The 22,011-nt window shown below is 43.3% G+C and overlaps 2 protein-coding genes across 3 annotated transcripts; both read right to left on the bottom strand.

Annotated features, from left to right (window-relative positions):
- Positions 1–352: 352 nt before the first annotated feature.
- On the bottom strand, positions 353–6,898 carry LOC109870400 (chromobox protein homolog 7). The gene is made up of 6 exons (XM_020460891.2): positions 6,435–6,898; positions 5,315–5,358; positions 5,140–5,205; positions 4,916–4,982; positions 3,952–4,297; positions 353–3,171 (listed from the first exon to the last, which is right to left on the bottom strand). The coding sequence occupies exons 1-6, from the start codon at positions 6,501–6,503 to the stop codon at positions 2,972–2,974; spliced, it is 792 nt and encodes a 263-aa protein (XP_020316480.2). The 5' UTR covers positions 6,504–6,898; the 3' UTR covers positions 353–2,971.
- Positions 6,899–7,026: 128 nt separating this feature from the next.
- LOC109870302 (josephin-1) lies at positions 7,027–20,970 on the bottom strand. Of its 2 annotated transcripts, XM_020460752.2 has the most exons (5): positions 20,659–20,970; positions 19,307–20,190; positions 18,816–18,944; positions 12,695–12,889; positions 7,027–8,781 (listed from the first exon to the last, which is right to left on the bottom strand). In XM_020460752.2, exons 2-5 carry the CDS (start codon positions 19,609–19,611, stop codon positions 8,679–8,681), a joined length of 732 nt encoding a protein of 243 aa, XP_020316341.1. In that variant the 5' UTR covers positions 19,612–20,190; positions 20,659–20,970; the 3' UTR covers positions 7,027–8,678. The 2 variants fall into 2 exon arrangements, with proteins under 2 accessions (XP_020316341.1, XP_031660668.1); XM_031804808.1 differs by lacking the exon at positions 20,659–20,970 and having other exon boundaries at positions 19,307–20,636.
- Between the last annotated feature and the right edge of the window lie 1,041 nt (positions 20,971–22,011).

Genomic DNA, 22,011 nt, shown 5'->3' with positions numbered 1-22,011 from the left:
CCAGATAATTGAATGTTCATTTCCCTACCATAAACCACCTTCGTTGTTTGAGAATTTTGCAGTACGTCCAACCGCAGACCATGTGTAACCACGCCAGCCCAGGACCTCCACATCCAGCTTCTTCACCTGCTGGGGAGTATTTCTTTCTGTAGTAAAGCCATTTTGTGGGGAAAAACTCATTTTGATTTGCCAGGCCTGGCTCCCCATTGTGTGGCCCTATTAGGGCGTGTAAAATTCATAGATTAGGGACTAATGAGTTTATTTAAATTTATGATTTCCTTAGTTCATAACTCGTCTAAATCTTTGAAATGGTTTATACATTTGTTCAGTATAATACAAAATCAATCACACATTAACAATTAAAAAGAGACATTTATTTTGAGTACAATACAAATAATCTCAGACATTGACGGAGAATATAGATGATGGTTTTTGTAGGTTTATTACATCACTTTTCTGATTAGACGAGCCATAATAAAGTGCAACAGTTCCTTGCTCAGCAGAGAATATTTAAGCAGCAGCAGAAGCAACAAACCACATTTGGCAATTATATAAAGTAAGAGCCTTGTCATGGCTACAGCGTGAGCACATAGTTTAGTCATCAGAACTACAGAGTATAAAAACATTTCAGTTCCTCTGTATTTACTAATGCACAAGGTTTCTCCTTTAAAGAATAAATACATTGAATTACATTGTCAGATTGATATATAAAAATAACGACTAGTAATACACAATACCCTTCTGTCTGTCTCTCCTCTCCCTGGAATTAAGGTGTAAGAAGCATTCTCACTTCAAGCCCAAAGGATAAGATGAATAAACATCCAAAAACGGGGCTGCTAGTGTTGCGTTGTGAAGGTGGGTGCGTGCTTGTACAAGCCGTAAAAGCTCTACAGAAACAATATCAGGCACTTCCATAATTCCTCGCTGCATTGTGGTCGCAGACGGAGATCATTTTACTGAGTCACGAGCAATTATCACTCTAAACTGCTGCACAGAATAAATATCAACCTGCACAGAGAAGCACGAGATTGAATTTCACTCAACTTTCTAGTTTTCCCCATTGGTTAACACTATCAACGGTTCCTTCTACTGTGTGAATTGTGATCTAATCAACGCAATATTAGCCCCTTTCAACGAAACATACCGAAACAAAACTAACTGTGTAAAATAGTTGATTGTAGGCAGCGCGCATTGGAGTAGGTTTATATTGCATTGACAGGCACGACTCAGGCCCATACTCTAATCTACACAGACCAGTGCGCCATAACAAATCAGAGCTGCAGTATCCCTATATGCAAATAGACCATTGCCATATGATCTGTGCCAAGGACTGTGTTTACAGCATGAGTGGTCCGGAGTAGATGCTTTGATCTCAAAACAAGCGCAAGAGCTGCATGTAGCCACGTGTGTACATTTGTTCATGTTCTTTGCTAGTAAGTGAGTTATTAGCCTAGTTAGAGCTAATTTCTCATCAGCAATGGTGGAGTGGTTGCTTCCTACAACGCGTGCATTTCTAGACAATTTCTTTCTTAATTATTAAATATATATATATATATATATATATATATATATATATATATATATATATTTTACCTTTATTTAACTAGGCAAGTCAGTTAAGAACTCATTCTTATGACGGCCTACACCGGTCAAACCCGGACGACGCTGGGCCAATTGTGCACCGCTCTATGGGACTCTCAATCACCCCCGGTTGTGATACAGCCTGGATTCAAACCAGGGTGTCTGTAGTGACGCCTCAAGCCCTGAGATGCAGTGCATTCGACCGCTGTACCACTCGAGGGGCAGTGTTATATATTGAGAAAGGCTTGAATAAGCTAAGTAGCCAATAGGCAGAGGGTAGCATAATTGTCCTTATTCTCTGTAATAATGGTATGGGAATAATAATTAATGTTATTTTCTAAAGCGGTTTCTTGCATCAAACAACAACATTTTCATTCACCTCCTTGTCTGAAGGATAAACAGGTTCATTTCAATCCCTACATGCTTTTTTCAGAAGTGGAATGTAGGCCAACATTGAACACCACACATTGGCTGCTACTGTAGGCTGAATGATAGAACAGCTATTTGTTAAAATGTTATGGGATGCATTTTCCTTCATGGTAGGAAACTCTGGTAAGCCTACCTTACCATCAAATAGCCACAGTTGCCTACTTGGCCACTATTATAACTAACTTAAAGCGGATACAGCCTCAGTGCGCGCCAGAAGTTGCACAGAATTTTCACAATGTTCAAGTTTGTGCTCAGCAGACCTGACATTTGCTCAGTGCCGAACATTTGTAACAAGACCCATCAGTCTAGGCTTGGGAGTGGGATAAACAGGCACTGACCAATGGGAGGCGACAAGGAAGATTCCACAAAGATGACACATCAACATCATGACGTAAATACAGTGCAATTCAGAAAAGAACAGACTGTTCCTAAGTCTGTTTTTTTATATAGGTTTTTGGTTCCACTTTTAAGGTTAGTTTACACTGGATGTGTTGCGCAGGGCTTTAGTGGGTCACCAAAATGTCTTGAGTATCAGTATGTACCCAGAGAGAGGACAGGAGAAAGGCATGCAGGCTGATAAAGCCATCTTGCAGAGGATTTCTAAATCACCACAAGACTCTACTAAGCCACATGTTTATCTAATAACAGTCCAGAAAAATAACTGTTTTGTATAGAAGGATATGGTATACAGTATACTGTGTATAGCTCAACGTAGGAGTGTATGCCCATCTCAATGTAGTCAGTATATACTGTACACTACAGTATGCCTATTGAATGAAATAGGAAGTTAGTGTGGACAGAGGTCAATCACACAACCAGAAAGGGAAGAAGGGTAAAGGGATGAGGAGAACAAGTGGTCACACAGTCCAAACAGAGTGTAAAGATAACTCAAGAGCCACACTTTCCATCTCTCTCATTCTGTTCCCAGACCAGGTTTCGTCTGTTTGTGCAGCTGTGTGTTTCAGAACTCTAAGCCCCAGCCTCTGAAGAAGCCTTTGGCTGCCAGGGCTTCTTTGAAAGTCACTGTGAGAGAGTTTATGGTGACATCAGTCACGGTCACCTCCCCTGGGCCAATCACTGGGCTCCAAACAGCAGACCGCTCTGACGCGGTCACTTCGTCTGAGCCAATCACAGAACTCCAGTCCTCTGCCCTATCCTGCCCTGAAGGAGGAGAGGGAGAAAGGGGGTGAGGGAGGAGGAGAGAAAGGGGGTGGGGTGGGGGAGGAGAGGGGGTGAGAGGGAACGGAAGAGAGGGAAAGAGAAAGGAAGAGGGTAAGATTGCGTCAAGTCTGAATTAACTGACCGAGATTGATAAGAGCACTGTACATAGTCTAAAATACAGTATATACAGGCAATCTATTGCATCTTTGCCTATGCCACACTGACATTGCTCATCCATATATTTATATATTCTTATTCCATTCCTTTACTTAGATTTGTGTGTATAAGGTATTTGTTGTGGAATTGTTAGATATGACTTGTTAGATATTGCTGCACTTTCGGAACTAGAAGCACAAGCATTTCGCTACACTCGCAATAACATCTGCTAATCATGTGTATGTGACCAATAATATTTGATTTGAGTACATTGCCTGTAGGCTATGCATAGACTATCTGTGTTGTACCAGGAAGTTTGGCATGTATTGTTCTGCGCCATACATTAAACCCCATTAAGTCAACCCTATCCCTTGCCACTACTTGTCTGTTTGCTGTGCCAGTTGCCAGCCCTGGATGGGATGGCAGAACTTATGTTCCTGGTTGTCTGCCCAGGGGGCCTCCTGTACTGTACCGACTAACAAGTTGACACACACACACAGCAATGTCCTGGTTTAAAATTAGGCCCATTTGGTGAATAGGCCGACTAACAAGTTGACACACACACAGTAATGTCCTGGTTTAAAATTAGGCCCATTTGATGAATAGGCTGACTAACATGCTTACCATTCAGAATGCCACTGCATATCTCTGTCTCTCGCTCTGACTGCTCCTGTCGAGTTTCCTCCTCTTCCTCCATGTCATCTTCCTCTTCTCTCCTTCCCCAATCATCATGTGTGGGGACCTTTGTGGGGTTAGGGGGGCCAGGGGGAGAGGCCAGGCACATGAACTGTGATCTTCTGGGTTTGTTCTTGCGATGGGCCAGGCGGGGGTGCAGGCTCCGTCTACAGGCCCCATAGGTTGGGTCCTCTGCCTCAGACTCCAGTGAGCGAGTCAGGGAAAGACGTAGGCGAGCTGGAGGTTTCTCTAGGGCCTTATGGGCGCTCCGGAGATCCATGTTGTAAATAGTATTCTACAGAGGGGGGAATAATAAAGATGTCTTATACAGCAGTTGTGTTTCTCCAAGATCATTTCCCCTTTACTTAGTATGCCAACCTATTACGCTGTCTCATCTAGGATTGCAAAGTTAACGGAATCTTCAGTAATTTGTAATTAACAGAAAATCTATGGCAATCTACATAACTTTGGTCATTTATACTAGAATAACTGTACAAAAATGTATTCATATACAGTATGATTTTTTATTTTTTATTGTCCATGCATTTCTAGTAGTTAGACAATATGGTTCAAGAGAAAATAGTCAAATTAATGAAAAAAAACTATCAACAATGGCATTATTTTAAATTAACTATGCAACTCTTCCAACTATTTACTTTTTTCACAACTATTTTTTAGATAAAAATCATCTTATTCAATGATTCATATATTTTACATGTGATAGTCACAGGTGTTTGTAATCATCTCTGTCCCTATCTGAAGTTCCCAAACAGGCCACTAGATGTCTTGTGTTTGATATCTTTCAAGGATTTGATGTAATCTAAAACTTCTAAAGTTTCCAGTAATATACCCTTCCTTTGCAACCCTAGTCTAATCAGACAGAGAAGTTATATAAAACATGAACCCATCCCACCTGTAGTAGAAGCCTTTTAGCTTTGGGTCCTCTCTTCCGGTACCCCAGGGCTCTGTCCTTCTGCTCTCTGGTGGAATGGTAAGATCAGTCAGTACAAACATGTATAGTTTACTATGATAGTACTGTGTACTACTACAGTGCAGTTATCAGTACTATGATATTCGTTAGCTAGGTAAGGCCTCTACGTAATGCGCTCTATAGCATGCAGGGTCTCTTGGACTTACTTCTCATCATAGGTCTGCACCAGGCGCTGGTCCAAGATGTGCTCCTCTGGTTCCCATGTACTGTATCTGTACAGATAGACATCGCCGTGGTTACTCATCCATCCAATAATACTCTGCATGACTCATTGTCTTAAATTACTGGATATGATGATGATATCATAGTGATACTACTCACTTGGGTGGCCATCCCTTCCACTTCAACAGATATTCCACGTTTCCCTGTGACACAAAGTTGGAGACAAGCACCAGTATGGGAGAGAGTAGACAGTGTGTGGGGGAGGATGTTGATTGTGATGTTGCTATGCTTACAGTCTCCCCTCCAAGCACAGAGATAGGTCTCCTAGAATAACCTTTGAAAATCCAGGAAATGTATGTCTTCTCATCTAAACTATGTCATCATGTCAATACCGGGAACTCATTCCAGATGACGTTATCATATAGCTTCTCGACTTTGACAGCTCCTAGATATCATGACGTTACCGCACATGAGCGCACTGGTGAATGGAGAGAATTGGGATCCTCACAAGAACCCCCCCCCCCCCCTACACACACAAAGAATATTACATAAAACGATGTGCGGGTAGGACAGATTATTCAAATACAACAATATAAAGACAGCATGCAACGTTTCCCCTATGTAACGGGAATGCATGGCTATAATAACGGTTGATGCGCGCCTGCACCGACAATGACTCATGCACTTACGGTATCGAGTTCACTTTTAATGCAGTGCGAAATACGATGTTAAAAGACCTAACACTTACAAGGACTTAGTAGCATACATTCATTCACGTCTATGGAAGCGCGTCAAAATGGGGCCGCGTTTTGCGCCCTAATAACCCACAAACCTGTATTTCTAATTTCCTCCGCGAAACTGCGTAGCTCTTCACAAATCCACAATAGCCTACTAGCGTAACTGTATAACCCGCGGGCTATTATTCTGGCAACGTACAGGACTGAAGGCAAGGTTTCGGTTCCGATATGATTATTCTGTTTCACATTATCTTAGGATAGACAGCTGGCACCCTGACTATACTGTAACGCAATGGCAACACGCTCAACTTTATGTTAAAGAGATTACAACACCCCCCCCCCCCCCCCCCACTCACGCCCCCTTATACGTTTATATTCAGTGGATACTGGATATAAATAGGCTACTGGTAAGTGCTTTTCAATATAGTATACTGTGTTCCTTGTTGTATCTAGGCTACCCTAGAATGGATATTCTCCCAATTGCGTACTTGTCATTATGCAATTATGTTACATGCGTTTTATTTCCAATATGAATACCTTACCTTTCTAACTCTTTTCTTGATTATTGATTCCACAGCAAACACTTGTTCACCAATCGCTGACAGCTCCATTGGTCCAGCACAGAACGTTCTGCCTGCTCTTTGAAATAGATTGATCCAGTACAAACGAGAATAAGTGATGTTAGTTTAGCTCTCCGTTATAAAGTGACTGTATACAGGCAATGACAAGTCTCTACGCGTCGCGTTTCTCCTCCCCCAACCCTCCCTCTACAAACTGAGCATTGTTTTCGTTTAAGTTGGAGCTGAATTTCTCCCTTCCACTTCCTTGTACCAGATATTTCCGTATGTACAGTGACTTCTCAAATCTGCGACACATCTGCACTGCTTGGCGCGTCCCCGTGCTTCCAAAAGCTCGTCCTAGGCGCGCTCTTCGTTCCACAGCGCCAAAGCAACGCTGTCAGCTCGAGCCTGGAGCTAACGCTGGAACATGGGTCCGCGCACGCAGATGACACACAAGCAGTAGCAGGAAAATAAAGTAGCCAACCCGTGGCCCATTTCTTATAAATGTGCTCGATTCTCCATCCAAATTCCAACAGCAATTTCACTCAAGAAATTAAGCCACATCCTCACTAAGGAGTGTACATAAAGTGCCATTACAAGCATTTTATTTTTGTGAAAAACAAGAGAAAAATAACACAACCAGGACCCTTCAATAGAGGGGAGAAGGTGGGTGGGATTGTCATGGCAAAAAGAAAATCCTCTGTCACCACAGTTTTTTCACCCAAATACCCTGGTTTAAAGTAGTGAGGGGATTTTCTACCTGTGAGTTTGGTTGCCCAACCTGCATTCCCCTAGGGGAAGCCTCAGTCCAACAACCTCATTGATTTGTCTCATGATTAGTGATAGTCGCAAATTATTAAATTATCAGTTTAATGAACCAGCGATTGGATGCTCAGATGAATAGGAAAAGTGTTGGGATTGAGCCAATGAGGAGCAAAATTCAACAACCCCTCTTTAGGTAGAGAATAATGCCTGCTTCCTCTGTAAACACATTAAAGCTCTGATCAAGTCTTCAATAATACACAATATGTTGTTATGATGATAAAGACCCATCAACCAACACAAATTCCTCAAATGGCTGATTTCAAAACTAACATGGTCTGGCTGGACTCATGCCGTTCTTTCACTTTTTCCTTCTACACATGGATCACTTTCTCTTTCTATTTATTCGCTCAACTGTCAACCTTTTCCCCTCTTACTCCACTTCTCACAAATCACTCAGCATTCTGGACATTTCAGCCATGGCATCTACAGATTTTGATCTAACAGTGCATTTTCAGTGAACAATTCTAAACCTTGGGTATAATAACAAGTTCTACTGATTCCACAATTCTGTATATTTGGCAGGTGGATTTGTGCAAATAACTATTTAGCAATGGTCAATTGCTCAGGAGTTTTTACTACAAAACAGAAAATAACTCCCCCTGGGCTGTGACTTGCAGATTACACAGGTTGGTGGATTTTCCTGGTCAGATCACATTGAAACCCTCCTGGCTCTACCTTGTTACAGTATCCAGCCATTTGTCAATACCTGGGCCTAACACAACCATAGCTTAGAATTCTAGTTTGAAGACAGGAACTAGCAAGGATTTCTACTAACAGACAGATGGCCTCAGCAGTAACTGAGAGGATAAAACAGCTGCATACACTGGGGGGGATTTAATGTTGGCCGGGTGAAAAACTAAATTGTGAGCGGTGACAGAGGAAGACACTGAGGTAAAGAAGAGATGTACAGTCGTAGTAGAGAAGAGAAGGACAAATAGAGATAAACAAAGAAAAAGAGAGAAACAAAGACACATCAGTGAATATACAGTACAGGGGTAAACAGGAGGGGGGGGGGGGGGGAGCGAGAGATTACACAGTCACACGCCTCCCATACTTGGAGACAGTAATATACAACAACAAAAAATAAACATTGAAAAATAATCAATATATAAACACAGAATCCCAAACAGTATGTTCATAAATCTAAGTGTTGTGTAGTGTGAATTCTTCGTGACCTCCCTGTGTGCGTCCATTTCCTTCATCACTTCAGGTTTCAGCCAGAGTCCAGCAATGGGTGAGGAAGCAAAAAAAGTACATCCGGCCAGTGCGCATCTGTGTGATTGGCTGAGCACAACCCCACCTGCTTTTCAATCTATACCCTGCTTGGACCACGCCTGTTATCCTGAGCAGCAACTGAGAAAAGTCTAATCCGGTAGAGAAAAGGTTGGCAGGCACATTCAATCAACAGCCATCTGACCTCCATGTTTGGTGGACCTCCACCTCCTCAGACACCACCAATAAGAGCTCACAGTTTTTCCCTCTCAGCTGGTGACGCAGGAACTTCCTGTTGTGTGGATGGAATTAAAAGAACAGAAGAATAAAGATATCAGCTTGTTATTCATTATGCGTTAGACAAAGATCGATCACCATTGTGGATGGCGGCCGTGGAATGATCTATTATTTAGCAAAGGGAATGAGACTCAATGAACCTCTTATGTATTACTATGAGGCATCATCTAGTGGATACATGAATAAAACTTGTTACTTTGGATGCTCCACAATACACAGTGCATTCGGAAAATATTCAGACCCCTTGACTATTTTGTTACAACCTTATTCTAAAATCGATTAAATGTTTTTCTCCCCTCAATATAAACACAATATCCCATAATAACAAAGCAAAAACAGGTTTAGATTATTTTGCAACTGTATTAAAAATAAATATCAAATATTACATTTCCATAAGTATTCAGACCCTTTATTCAGTACTTTTTTGAAGCACCATTGGCAGCGATTACAGACTCGAGTCTTCTTGTGTATGACGCTACAAGCCTGGCACACAGGTATTTTGAAGTTTCTACCATTCTTCTCTGCAGATCCTCTCAAGCTCTGTCAGGTTGGATCGGGAGCGTCACTGCGATGTTTGAGCGGGTTCAAGTCCGGGCTCTGGCTGGGCCACTCAAGGACATTCAGACACTTGTCCCGAAGACAATCCTGCGTTGTCTTGGCTGTGTGCTTAGGGTTGTTGTCCTGTTGGAAGGTGAACCTTTGCCCTTTGTCCTGGGCGCTCTGGAGCAGGTTTTCATCAAGGATCTCTCTGTATTTTGCTCTGTTCATCGTTCCCTTGATCCTGACTAGTCTCCCAGTCCCTGGTCTGAAAAACATCCCCACAGCATGATGCTGCCACCATGCTTCACCGTAGAGATGGTGCCAGGCTTCTTCCAGACGTGACACTTGGCATTCATGCCAAAGAGTTTAATCTTGGTTTCATCAGACCAGAGAACATTGTTCTCATGGTCAGAGTCCTTTAGACTCCAAGCGGGCTGTCATGTGCCTTTTACTTAGGAGTGGCTTCTGTCTGGCCACTCTACCATAAAGGCCTGATTGGTGGAGTGCTGCAGAGATGGTTGTCCGACCGGAAATTTCTCCCATATGCACAGAGGAACTCTAGAGCTCTTGTCAGGGTGACCATCGGGTTCTTGATCACCGCCCTAACAAAGGCCCTTCTCCCACAATTTCTCAGTTTGGACGAGCGGCCAGCTTTAGGAAGTCTTGGTGGATCCACACTTCTTCCAGTTAAGAATGATTGAGGCCGGGCCTCCCAAGTGGCGCAGTGGTCTAAGGCACTGCATCGGAGTGCTAGCTGTGCCACTAAAGATCCTGGTTTGAGTCAAGGCTCTGTCACAGCCGGCCGCGACCGGGAGACCCATGGGGCGGCGCACAATAGGTCCAGCTTTGTCGGAGTTAGGTGAGGGTATGGCCGGCAGGGTTGTTCATGTCCAACAGCACACTAGTGATTCCTGTGGCGGGCAGGGCGCGGTGCACACTGACAGGGTCGCCAGGTGTACAGTGTTTCCTCCGACACCTTGGTGCGGTTGGCCTCCGGGTTAAGCGGGCATTGTGTCAAGAAGCAGTGCGGCTTGGATGGGTTGTGTTTCGGCTCTCGACCTTCGCCAAAGGGACAAGGCTGTAAACTATCACGATATTGGGGAGAAAGAGGCATTTAAAATATATATATATATATATATATATATATACATACACACACACACACACACACACACACACACACACTTGAAGTCAGAAGTTACATACACCTTAGCCAAATACATTTAAACTCAGTTTTTCACAATTCCGGACATTTAATCATAGTAAAAACTCCCTGTCATAGGTCAGTTAGGATCACCACTTTATTTTAATAATGTGAAATGTCAGAATAATAGTAATGAGAATCGTTCCAGCTTTTATTTCATCACATTCCTTGTGGGTCAGAAGTTCACATACACTCAATTAGTATTTGGTAGCATTGCCTTTAAATTGTTTAACTTGGGTCAAACGTTTTGGGTAGCCTTTCACAAGCTTCCCACAATAAGTTGTGAATTTTGGCCCATTCCTCCTGACAGAGCTGGTGTAACTGAGTCAGGTTTGTAGGCCTCCTTGCTCGCACACGCTTTTTCAGTTCTGCCCACAAATTGTCTATAGGATTGAGGTCAGGGCTTTGTGATGCCCACTTGACTTTGTTGTCCCTTAGCCATTTTGCCACAACTTTGGTAGTATGCTTGGGGTCATTGTCCATTTGGAAGACCCATTTGCGACCAAGCTTTAACTTCCTGACTGATGTCTTGAGATGTTGCTTCAATATATCCACATACTTTTCTTTCCTCATGATGCCATCTATTTTGTTTAGTGCACCAGTCGCTCCTACAGCAAAGCACCCCCACAACATGATGCTGCTTCCCCCGTGCTTCACTGTTGGGATGGTGTTCTTCGGCTTGCAAGGCTCCCCCCTTTTCTCCAAACATAACGATGGTCATTATGGCCCAACAGCTCAATTTTTGTTTCATCAGACCAGAGGACATTTCTCCAACAAGTACGATCTTTGTCCCCATGTGCAGTTGCAAACCGTAGTCTGGCTTTTTTATGTTGGTTTTGGAGCAGTGGCTGCTTCTTTGCTGAGCGGCCTTGCAGGTTATGTCGATATAGGACTCATTTTACTGTGAATATAGATACTTTTGTACCCGTGTCCTCCAGCATCTTCACAAGGTCCTTTGCTGTTGTTCTGGGATTGATTTGCACCAAAGTACTTTCATCTCTAGGAGACAGAATGCGTCTCCTCCCTGAGCGGAATGACGACTGTGTGGACCCATGGTGTTTATACTTGCGTACTATTGTTTGTACAGATCAACGTGGTACCTTCAGGCGTTTGGAAATTGCTCCCAAGGATGAACCAGACTTGGGGAGGACCATAATTTTTTTTTCTAGATGTCTTGGCTGATTTCCTTTGATTTTCCCATGATGTCAAGCAAAGAGGCACTGAGTTTGAAGGTAGGCTTTGAAATACATCCACAGGTACACCTCCAATTGACTCAAATGATGTCAATTAGACTAATCAGAAGCTTCTAAAGGCATGACATGTTCTGGAATTTTCCAAACTGTTTAAAGGCACTTAGTGTATGTAAACTTCTGACCCACTGGAATTGTGATACGGTGAATTATAAGTGAAACAATCTGCCTGTAAACAATTGTTGGAAAAATTACTTGTGTCATGCAAAGTAGATGTTCTAACCGATTTGCCAAAACTATAGTTTAACAAGAAATTTGTGGAGTGGTTGAAACTAATTTTAATGACTACAACCTAAGTGTAAGTAAACTTCCGACTTCAACTGTATATTTTTTATATACATTTTTTATATATAAATATATTTCAATGCAATGCTGCAGACATTTTTTGGAACTCTTCTCCAGATCTGTGCCTCGACACAATCTTGTCTCGAACCTCTACGGACAATTGCGTCAATCTTATGGCTTGTTTTTTTCTCTGACATGCACCGTCAACTGTGGGACCTTATATAGACAGGTGTGTGGCTTTCCAAATCATGTCCAATCAATTGAATTTACCACAGGTGGACTCCAATTAAGGTGTAGAAACATCTCAAGGATGATCAATGTTAACAGGATGCACCTGAGCTCAATTTTGAGTCTCATAGCAAAGGGTCTGAATACTTATTCAAATTAGGTATCAGTTTTAAAATTTTCATACATTTCTAAACCTGTTTTCACTTTGTCATGATGGGGTATTGTGTGTAGAGTGATACACATATACACACATATTTTAGAATGAGGCTGTAATGTAACAAAATGTGGGAAAAGGGAAAGGGTTTGAATGCACTATGTAAAATGAGCAATGCAAATTATGATGGGCTTAATCCAATGGTCAGGACAACATAATTGGGATGACACACCCACACACGCTGTACCTGAGCTCATCAGGGTTTCCGATGGTGTGTGGGCTGCGTAGTTTGGAGTCGAGGTTGTAATAGACTCCGTCCACCTCCCGCACCCCTATCCAGTGCTGCCGTTTGAGTGGCAGGCGCAGTGGACCCCATCGCAGATTGGACGGGACGTTCAGGATGAAGCCTGTTACGTTGGACAGAGCTATACTGCCCACATCCCTGCAGGAATACAATACAGAAGTCAATCACGCAGTCCATTGGTCTTGCAGGAGTGGATTTTCAGTAGCTACATGAATGTTGTAAAATCCATGATGATGTCTGTAGGTCAGAGTGGGGTAAGTTGAGCAAGTTGAGCCAAGGAGTTAGTTGATCCACCCCTTGTTTCTATGAAACCATACACAAAATGAATCATGTGACCAAATATTTAGGAAGAGAGAAAAGGTCCCAAAAAGTTAGGTCCCCAAAAAACAGGATTTTAACAAAGTCAAATACATTTGTGTTATAGGTTTCATGATGTTTGTATATAACCCAAAGTATAAATCAAAGTAGATCATTTTACACATTAGGGTCTCTATAAGCTACAATTTGAGGTCCTAAACCTGGCATGAAAGTGCATCCTTGTAGCTGTGTGGGCTTGAGTCAATGGCCACCATACCCCATACAAATGATCATTACATTGTCAGTTTTATGCATCGTATATGTGCATGAACTCATACCCTGAGTGTATACATCATGCCTTGTGTATACAAAACATAAAACAAGCAGGGGTCTAGCCCCCCCTTGAGGTTCTTGAGAGAGCAGCCATGGAAGTGAGACGAGGGAAGATTCGAGCAGCAGCAAGGAATGAAAAAATAGAATGACACTGAAGGAAATTACCAAAGTTACGATAGATTGGTAATTAACAGAACATTTATGGCAAAATTACTGAAGATTTCGGTAACTTATTTTATGATATGGAGTCTGAGCTTGCTAAACGTATCAAGTCTCAGTTTCATTGGCTAGTAGCCTCAAAACGCAGAGAACCTGACAACGAAGTTGAGCCGCCTTACCCTGTCCCTATGCTCAACCTACCCCATTCCTGGTGTAAGTTGTGCCAAGAGACCCCTTATTTTCTGACAAGCTGTGTTTTAAAAAATGTTAAGAATTCTGTTTACTTCCATGGATACACAACATCCTGAAATATATGTAGATATCATTGTTAGAAAGAAAACAAATATTTCCCGTGACGGAGTGATGCTGAATGTAAAAAATAGCTCGTTTTGATTTTCAGAATCTGTTTGGGTAATCATGAGTAGCCTAATTCCTTGTTTTACTACCTTGTGCTCAACAGGGATTCACAATGAAGAGGATATGGAAATAATCTTAATCTTTCCTCTATTGCTGGTGTACAGCCAGTGATTGAAGTTACCTAAATTGAGCAGGGCTGAGCTGACTGAAAGTTGCTGACAACAGCACATGCACCAAACCGGAGAGCAGTAAACAAGATGGAGAGTATGAACAAGCATAGCACTGTGGCTCAGTGGGTTGAATGTGGCTCAGTGGGTTGAATGGTGTTTGCAACACCAGTGTTGTGGATTTAGATTTTCCTGCATGGGCCAAATGAATTACTTTGGATAATAATGCATGAAAACTCTGCGTTTTTCAATTTAAAATTACCACCAACAGAATGTTATATATAAAGGGGCATACAACCATCTCTGAAGATTTGCTGCGAAGAGAGAATTACTCATGTATTCTGGTATTAACCCTACAAATAGCATTGTTGGGAGACATGGAAATCTATAGTCAACAATATAATAAGACTATCATATTATCAGCAAATCTGCAATTGAAGCCTTGCTCTGAGTTCAAAGTGTATTTTCTCATGTCCAATCAATGGAAAAATGTACTCCGAGAAAGGCTTCAATTGAAGATTTGCTGATAATTACACTGCTCAAAAAAATAAAGGGAACACTTAAACAACACAATGTAACTCCAAGTCAATCACACTTCCGTGAAATCAAACTGTCCACTTAGGAAGCAACACTGATTGACAATACATTTCACATGCTGTTGTGCAAATGTAATAGACAACAGGTGGAAATTATAGGCAATTAGCAAGACACCCCCAATAAAGGAGTGGTTCTGCAGGTGGTGACCACAGACCACTTCTCAGTTCCTATGCTTCCTGGCTGATGTTTTGGTCACTTTTGAATGCTGGCGGTGCTTTCACTCGTGGTAGCATGAGACAGAGTCCACAACCCACACAAGTGGCTCAGGTAGTGCAGCTCATCCAGGATGGCACATCAATGCGAGCTGTGGCAAGAAGGTTTGCTGTGTCTGTCAGCGTAGTGTCCAGAGCATGGAGGCGCTACCAGGAGACAGGCCAGTACATCAGGAGACGTGGAGGAGGCCGTTGGAGGGCAACAACCCAGCAGCAGGACCGCTACCTCAGCCTTTGTGCAAGGAGGAGCAGGAGGAGCACTGCCAGAGCCCTGCAAAATTACCTCCAGCAGGCCACAAATGTGCATGTGTCTGCTCAAATGGTCAGAAACAGACCCCATGAGGGTGGTATGAGGTGGGGGTTGTGCTTACAGCCCAACACCGTGCAGGACGTTTGGCATTTGCCAGAGAACACCAAGATTGGCAAATTCGCCACTGGCGCCCTGTGATCTTCACAGATGAAAGCAGATTCACACTGAGCACATGTGACAGAGTCTGGAGACGCCGTGGAGAACGTTCTGCTGCCTGCAACATCCTCCAGCATGACCGGTTTGGCGGTGGGTCAGTCATGGTGTGGGGTGGCATTTCTTTGAGGGGCCACACAGCCCTCCATGTGCTCGCCAGAGGTAGCCTGACTGCCATTAGGTACCGAGATGAGATCCTCAGACCCCTTGTGAGACCATATGCTGGTGCGGTTGGCCCTGGGTTCCTCCTAATGCAAGACAATGCTAGACCTCATGTGGCTGGAGTGTGTCAGCAGTTCCTGCAAGAGGAAGGCATTGATGCTATGGACTGGCCCGCCCGTTCCCCAGACCTGAATCCAATTGAGCACATCTGGGACATCATGTCTCGCTCCATCCACCAACACCACGTTGCACCACAGACTGTCCAGGAGTTGGCGGATGCTTTAGTCCAGGTCTGGGAGGAGATCCCTCAGGAGACCATCCGCCACCTCATCAGGAGCATGCCCAGGCGTTGTAGGGAGGTCATAGAGGCATGTGGAGGCCACACACACTACTGAGCCTCATTTTGACTTGTTTTAAGGACATTACATCAAAGAAGGATCAGCCTGTAGTGTGGTTTTCCACTTTAATTTTGAGTGTGATTCCAAATCCAGACCTCCATGGGTTGATAAATTTGATTTCCATTGATAATTTGTGTGATTTTGTTGTCAGCACATTCAACTATGTAAAGAAAAAAGTATTTAATAAGAATATTTCATTCATTCAGATCTAGGATGTGTTATTTTAGTGTTCCCTTTATTTTTTTGAGCAGTGTACAATAGTCTTATTATATTGTTGACTACACCAAGAGGAAAATCAGGGAATCCTGCGTCTTTGCGTTTACAGAGACATGGCTTACGGACAGTTCACCCGACTCTGCTATTCAACCAGGCGGTGTTTGCAATCCTCATCAACAATTCCTGGTGTAACAAAGTAGAAAACATTTTGAGCTCCTGCTCACCCCACCTGGAGTTTCTGATGGTAAAATAACACCCCTATATGTAGAGGGAATTCACGTGTTTTATTATCCTAGCTGTGTACATACTTCTACAAGCAAACATCAAGGCGGCACTCAGTGAACTGCACAAGAACATTAGCTAGCAAGAATCCGCTCACCTGGAAGCAGTATTTAATGTCGCGGGAGATTTTAACCAAGTAATTTTAAAACAAATTATTCAAAAGTATCACCAACATGTATCCTACAAAGAGGAAACAAAGTACTGGATCATGAGTGTACAAAGCACTCCCCCGCCCCCACTTCATGTCTCTGTTTCTACTCCCCCATACAAGAAGCAACTCAAGAGGAGGCCACCAACACAATATTGAGGTGCTGGACTCAATGATGTTTTGAGGATACTGATTGGAATTTGTTCAAGATTCATCCACTCAGGATTCATCCATCAACATTGAGGAATATACATTGTCATTCACAGGCTTCATTGGGAAATTTGTTGACGTTGTATCCACAATAACAATCCGGACATATCCCAACCAAAAACCCTGGATGAAGGTGAAATCCATACCATTCTGAGAGCCCGTACTGCATTCAATCTCAGCAGAACAAACCCAGAAGAATCAATGACGCGCAACACATACAAGCAAGTGGGTACAAGCGCCACAAATCCATTAGGGACGCGAAGAGACATTACAAACTCAAACTTTAATCGATGTTTGACAATTCAGACTCGCGACGCCTTGTGATAAGGACTTCAGGCTATCACAAACTACAAAGGAAAATCCAGCTGTGTGGTGACCACTGAAGCCTCCCTTCTCAGCTGAAGATAGTGTGCTCGCTGCAAGGCAGACAATACAGAGAAATCTAGGAAGGCTCTCATTGCTCCAGACGACCACCAGGTGTTTTCATGCTCCGAGGCTAATGTGAGGAAAACTCTCAAAAGAGTGAACTCTCACAAAGCCACCTGCCCAGATGGCTTCCCTGGTCGCATCCTCAGAGTGTGCGCTGACCAGCTGGCGAGCGTCTTCTCGGACATCTTAAACCTGTCCTTTCCCAGGCTGTAGTCCCCACATGCCTCAAGGAGACAACCATCGTCCCAGTGCCCAAGAAAACCAAGGTGCCCAAATGACTACCGTCGCGTCACCCTCACCCATCATCATGAAGTGCTTCGAGAGGCTGGTCATGGCCCACATCAAGGCCAGCATGTCAGACACACTGGACCCCATCTAATTTGCTTACCGCTCCAACAGATCCACTCAAGATGCCATTTCCATCGCTATTCACTCGACTCCAACACATCTGGACAAGAGGAACACCTATGTGAGAATGCTGTTCATTGCCTCCCGGGTGGCGCAGTGGTCTAAGGCACTGCATCGCAGTGCTAGCTGTGACACCAGAGATTCTGGGTTTGAGCCCAGACTCTGTCGCAGCCGGCCGCGACCGGGAGGTCCATGGGGCGACGCACAATTGGCCCAGCGTCGTCCGGGTTAGGGAGGGTTTGGCCGGCTCGTACTTGTCTCATCGCGCACTAGCAACTCCTGTGGCAGGCTGAGCGTAGTGCACGCTGACCAGGTCACCAGATGTATGGTGTTTCTTCCGACACATTGGTGCAGCTGGCTTCCGGGTTGGATGTGCATTGTGTCAAGAAGCAGTGCGGCTTGGTTGGGTTGTGTTTCGGAAGACACATGGCTCTCAACCTTCGCCTCTCCCGAGTCCGTACGGGAGTTGCAGCGATGAGACAAGGCTGTAACTACTACAAAACTACTACAACTACAAAATTGGGGAGAAAAAAGGGGTAAAAATATTTGAAATAAAAAAAGAGAATGCTGTTCATTGACCACAGTTCAGCTCCCTTACCGACGGGCAGACGGTATCTGAGCATGAAGTCTGATAACAACAGGTTATCTACAAGCCATCAGACTGCTGAACACTTGAACTGGACACCTGCACCGACTCTCCGCACCTTGGCACACATGCACTCACTCCCCACAATTGCTGCTACCAGACTCTTATTTACTATTACTGCACAAGTTAAACTTTTGACCCCTTATCCCCCCCTTTCTCTGATATGTGTAAATACCGCACTATAAAATTGTGCCTTTGATGTTTGATGGATGTTATACTTACGCTAAAAAGTTTATATCCTACTGAGACATTTACTTTATGTTCATCTTCTTAGCTTGTATTATTTCTTATTGTTGTTGCATTGTCCAGAAGGACCCTGCAACTAAGCATTTTGTTGGACGTTGAAACTTGAATATTAATCTTTAACTTACAATATGTGAATACTAAGCTATTAGAAAGATTCTAAAATGTATTTAAAATATTTGTCAAATGTATGTTACAAAAAAGCTGTATAAACAAAAACAAAAATGTAAGTTACTTTTGTCCTCCAAAGAGGGAGACTGGTAAATAAAAAATAAACAAAAATGTTAAATAACTAGATAGTGTAGACCATATAGCTTTAATAAGAACAGAGGTGTACCTTCTTTTATCCCACCAGACAGCCTCGAACCCTCGGGTCTGCAGGGCAGCCATTATGACATTCACATCATAGTTCCCATTTCCCAGCACGCTCTTCTTGTGGGGGGTTACCAGAGTGCCGGGAGAGAGTCTGTGGAGAGAGGGACGAGATAGTGAGGACAGAATAAATGAGAAAGAAAGAGTGTAAAAAAGGGAGAGATGCAGAGGGGGGAGAAAGAAAGAAGAATATGAGGGAGAGAGAATGGAGAAGATAAATCCCTCCCCTAGAGCAGTGTTTCCTAACTCCAGTCCTCGAGTACCCCCAGAAGCACACATTTATGTTGCAGCCCCGGACAAGCACACCTGATTCAATTCGTCAACAAATTACAACACCCTCAATGAGTTGATTCAGGTGAGTTTGTCTGGGGTTACAACAAAAATGTGTTCAGTTGGGGGGTACTCAAGGACGAGTTGGGAAACACTGCCCTAGAAGGCACAACCTTAACCGCTCACCTCTGGTAGATGTCCTGGAGTGTATCCCTGCTGAAAGCCGCCCCGTCCTGGAAGACGTTATTGAGCGCATGCAGAGCACACAGCTCCCGCCGTTGCTTCTCGTGGTAGATGGGGGTTGGAGGCGGGGCCGGAGGGGTCGAGATATCATGCTCTCTCAGGTCCGACCTCTCCTCCCCCCCTCCCGTCCCTTCCCCCACCTCACCCCCCACCATCCCTTTCTGCTTGCTCAGCTTCCATGGCATACAGCCCAGGTCCTGCAGCCCTCCTCCCCCCCTCCCCTTACCAGAAAATGGAGTACTCCCCATCACTGTCACCCTGTCGCTATGCCGACACAACTACCATCGCCATGGCAACTGCTCAGCTGCTGGAGGGCCGTGCATGTCGCAAGGGAAGGGGGAGGTGGGTTACTGGGTGACACTGAGGTGGGCCAGGCCACTTCAGCTAGCCTGCTGTTTCAAAAGTGCTGACTGGTAGAAAATGTAAAAAACTGCTGGAAAACAAAATGTTCCAAGTGTGGACTAAGGTCCACATTTAATTATGAGAGCAAAAAGGAGGGTGTGAACATTTATGCAGCTACTTCAGAGTTAAAAGATAACGAACCCCCAAGGTCACATCTATAGCTAAACAAATACTAGGCAGAGAAGCAAGAGCATGCATCTCTTTTTTCAACTTCCTCCATTCTGACGTCTGTCCTCGTGACTTTTTTTTTTTTTTTTTTTTGCACCTCAACTGTCAGACTAAAGTTTACTAGTTCTTTCCATTTCTAGAGAACCCAAAGAGTACCACGGTTCCACCATGAGGAGTCAGTTCCAGTGGAAAAGATGAGGGACTTGATACATGAGGCTCTGTGATGTGTAGACAGACAGGACTCTTTAGGAATACAACTGAGGTAGGAAGACGAGAGGCAGAAATGCATGTTAAATAAAGTTGTCACCACCCAAATCAAGTGTTTGTCATGCTGAAAGAAAAATATAGGAATTATCAGGTGTTTTTCTAAAGCGTTCTGTCAGCAGTGGTCAGAAGGAAGGAACAAGAGGGTAAACATTTATACTAGAAACTGACTGGATAAGAGAAGCAGGCTTGTGGAATAGGCAACATCACACTAAACTGATATAGCTTGACAACAGGCGCAAGAGTCTAGGCATTCTTCACTATTATGTGACACAAGTGATATTTACGGATGAACGAAATATGTTTAAAATCTACATGATATTCAAATGAATCGCTCTAGCTAAAATCCAGTGCAACGACTAGATTATACTATGAGCAGCTAGCTGTACACGCCACTCTTGATAGCGTAAACATGCATGTGAAACCTTTCATATTTCGTAGATGTTTCTGTTGCCACATACCTTTCTCTTTATGCGATACTACTGTAGTAGGCATGTCATAATCCTGGTGAAATTAATCGTTTAGCCTCTTTTCCTGGGTTGTTTAGTCCTTTGTCTTTTGCACTTTTCCCCCCCATCTAGCTCCGTAGATCTCCATGAGCATGCGCAAAACGTCATTCGCTTGTCATAGCCTGCGTCAGACCTATCTGCGTAATGTAGTCCCTCCCGTGAGACTTCGAAACCCGAGATTTCAGTTTATTTTCATATAAAAAAGGGCGTGACCAAAAATGTTCCACAATGTATCTTTTGAAAAAAACATCCGATCTCTCCAAACCTAAAAACGGACACAATTAATGGAAGTGCTCTTTTGATTTAGAGTTACACTACCAGAAAATACAGTCACTGCATTTATTTTCTGAGGCATTTTTTTTAAAGCTTCAAATAAATGATGAAACCATGGAAAAAGAGGAAACAAGATATTGACATTGTTTTTACATAACAAGCTGTTACCCAACAAGCCCAGGCCAAGTCTTACATACTTAACAATAATCCATGCAGAGACAAGGAACTCATGCGGATCAATTCCCCAAACAAGATAACAAACCTAGAATCCAAAAGTGACAAAATGATCACAAAATTGCACATACACTACACTCCCTTACGTATTTATTTGGACAGTGAAGCTGAACCTTTTACACTGAACAAAAATATAAAAGCAACATGTAAAGTGTTGGTCTCAAGTTTCATGAGCTGAAATAAAAGATAACAAACGTTCAATACTCACAAAAATAATATTTCCCTAAAATGTTTGGTTTACATTCACTGTCAAAATAAATATGTAGGAGAGAGTAAACACAAAACAAAGTGCTGGCTACAGAGGCTAGGAAATATGTGAAAAAACTGCAGACAAACTAAATCGAGAGTGATGGACAACTCATCAATGGACAAAGAAAACCCCATAATGACAAAGCAAAAACACGTTTAGAAATGTTAATTTATAAATACATTTAATACATAAATACATTTACACAAGTATTCAGACACTTTTACTCAGTACTTTGTTGGAGCACCTTTTGCAACGATTACAGCCACGAGTCTTCTTGGGTATGACGCTACAAGCTTGGCACACCTGTATTTGGGGAGTTTCTCCTTTTCTTCTCTGCAGATCCTCTGAGGCTCTATTAGGTTGGATGGGGAGTGTTGCTGCATAGCTATTTTCAGGTGTTTCCAGAGATGTCTGATCCGGTTCAAGTCCGGGCTCTGGCTGGGCCACTCAAGGACATTCAGAAACTTGTCATGTAGACAATCCTGCGTTGTCTTGGCTGTGTGCTTAGGGTCATTGTCAGGTTGGAAGGTGAACCTTTGCCCCAGTCT

This window comes from Oncorhynchus kisutch, linkage group LG25, assembly GCF_002021735.2.
Source record: "Oncorhynchus kisutch isolate 150728-3 linkage group LG25, Okis_V2, whole genome shotgun sequence".
NCBI classification, from domain to species: Eukaryota; Metazoa; Chordata; class Actinopteri; order Salmoniformes; family Salmonidae; genus Oncorhynchus; species Oncorhynchus kisutch.
Note: the sequence above shows the minus strand (reverse complement) of the source record. Positions and strands in the feature narration are given on the sequence as shown.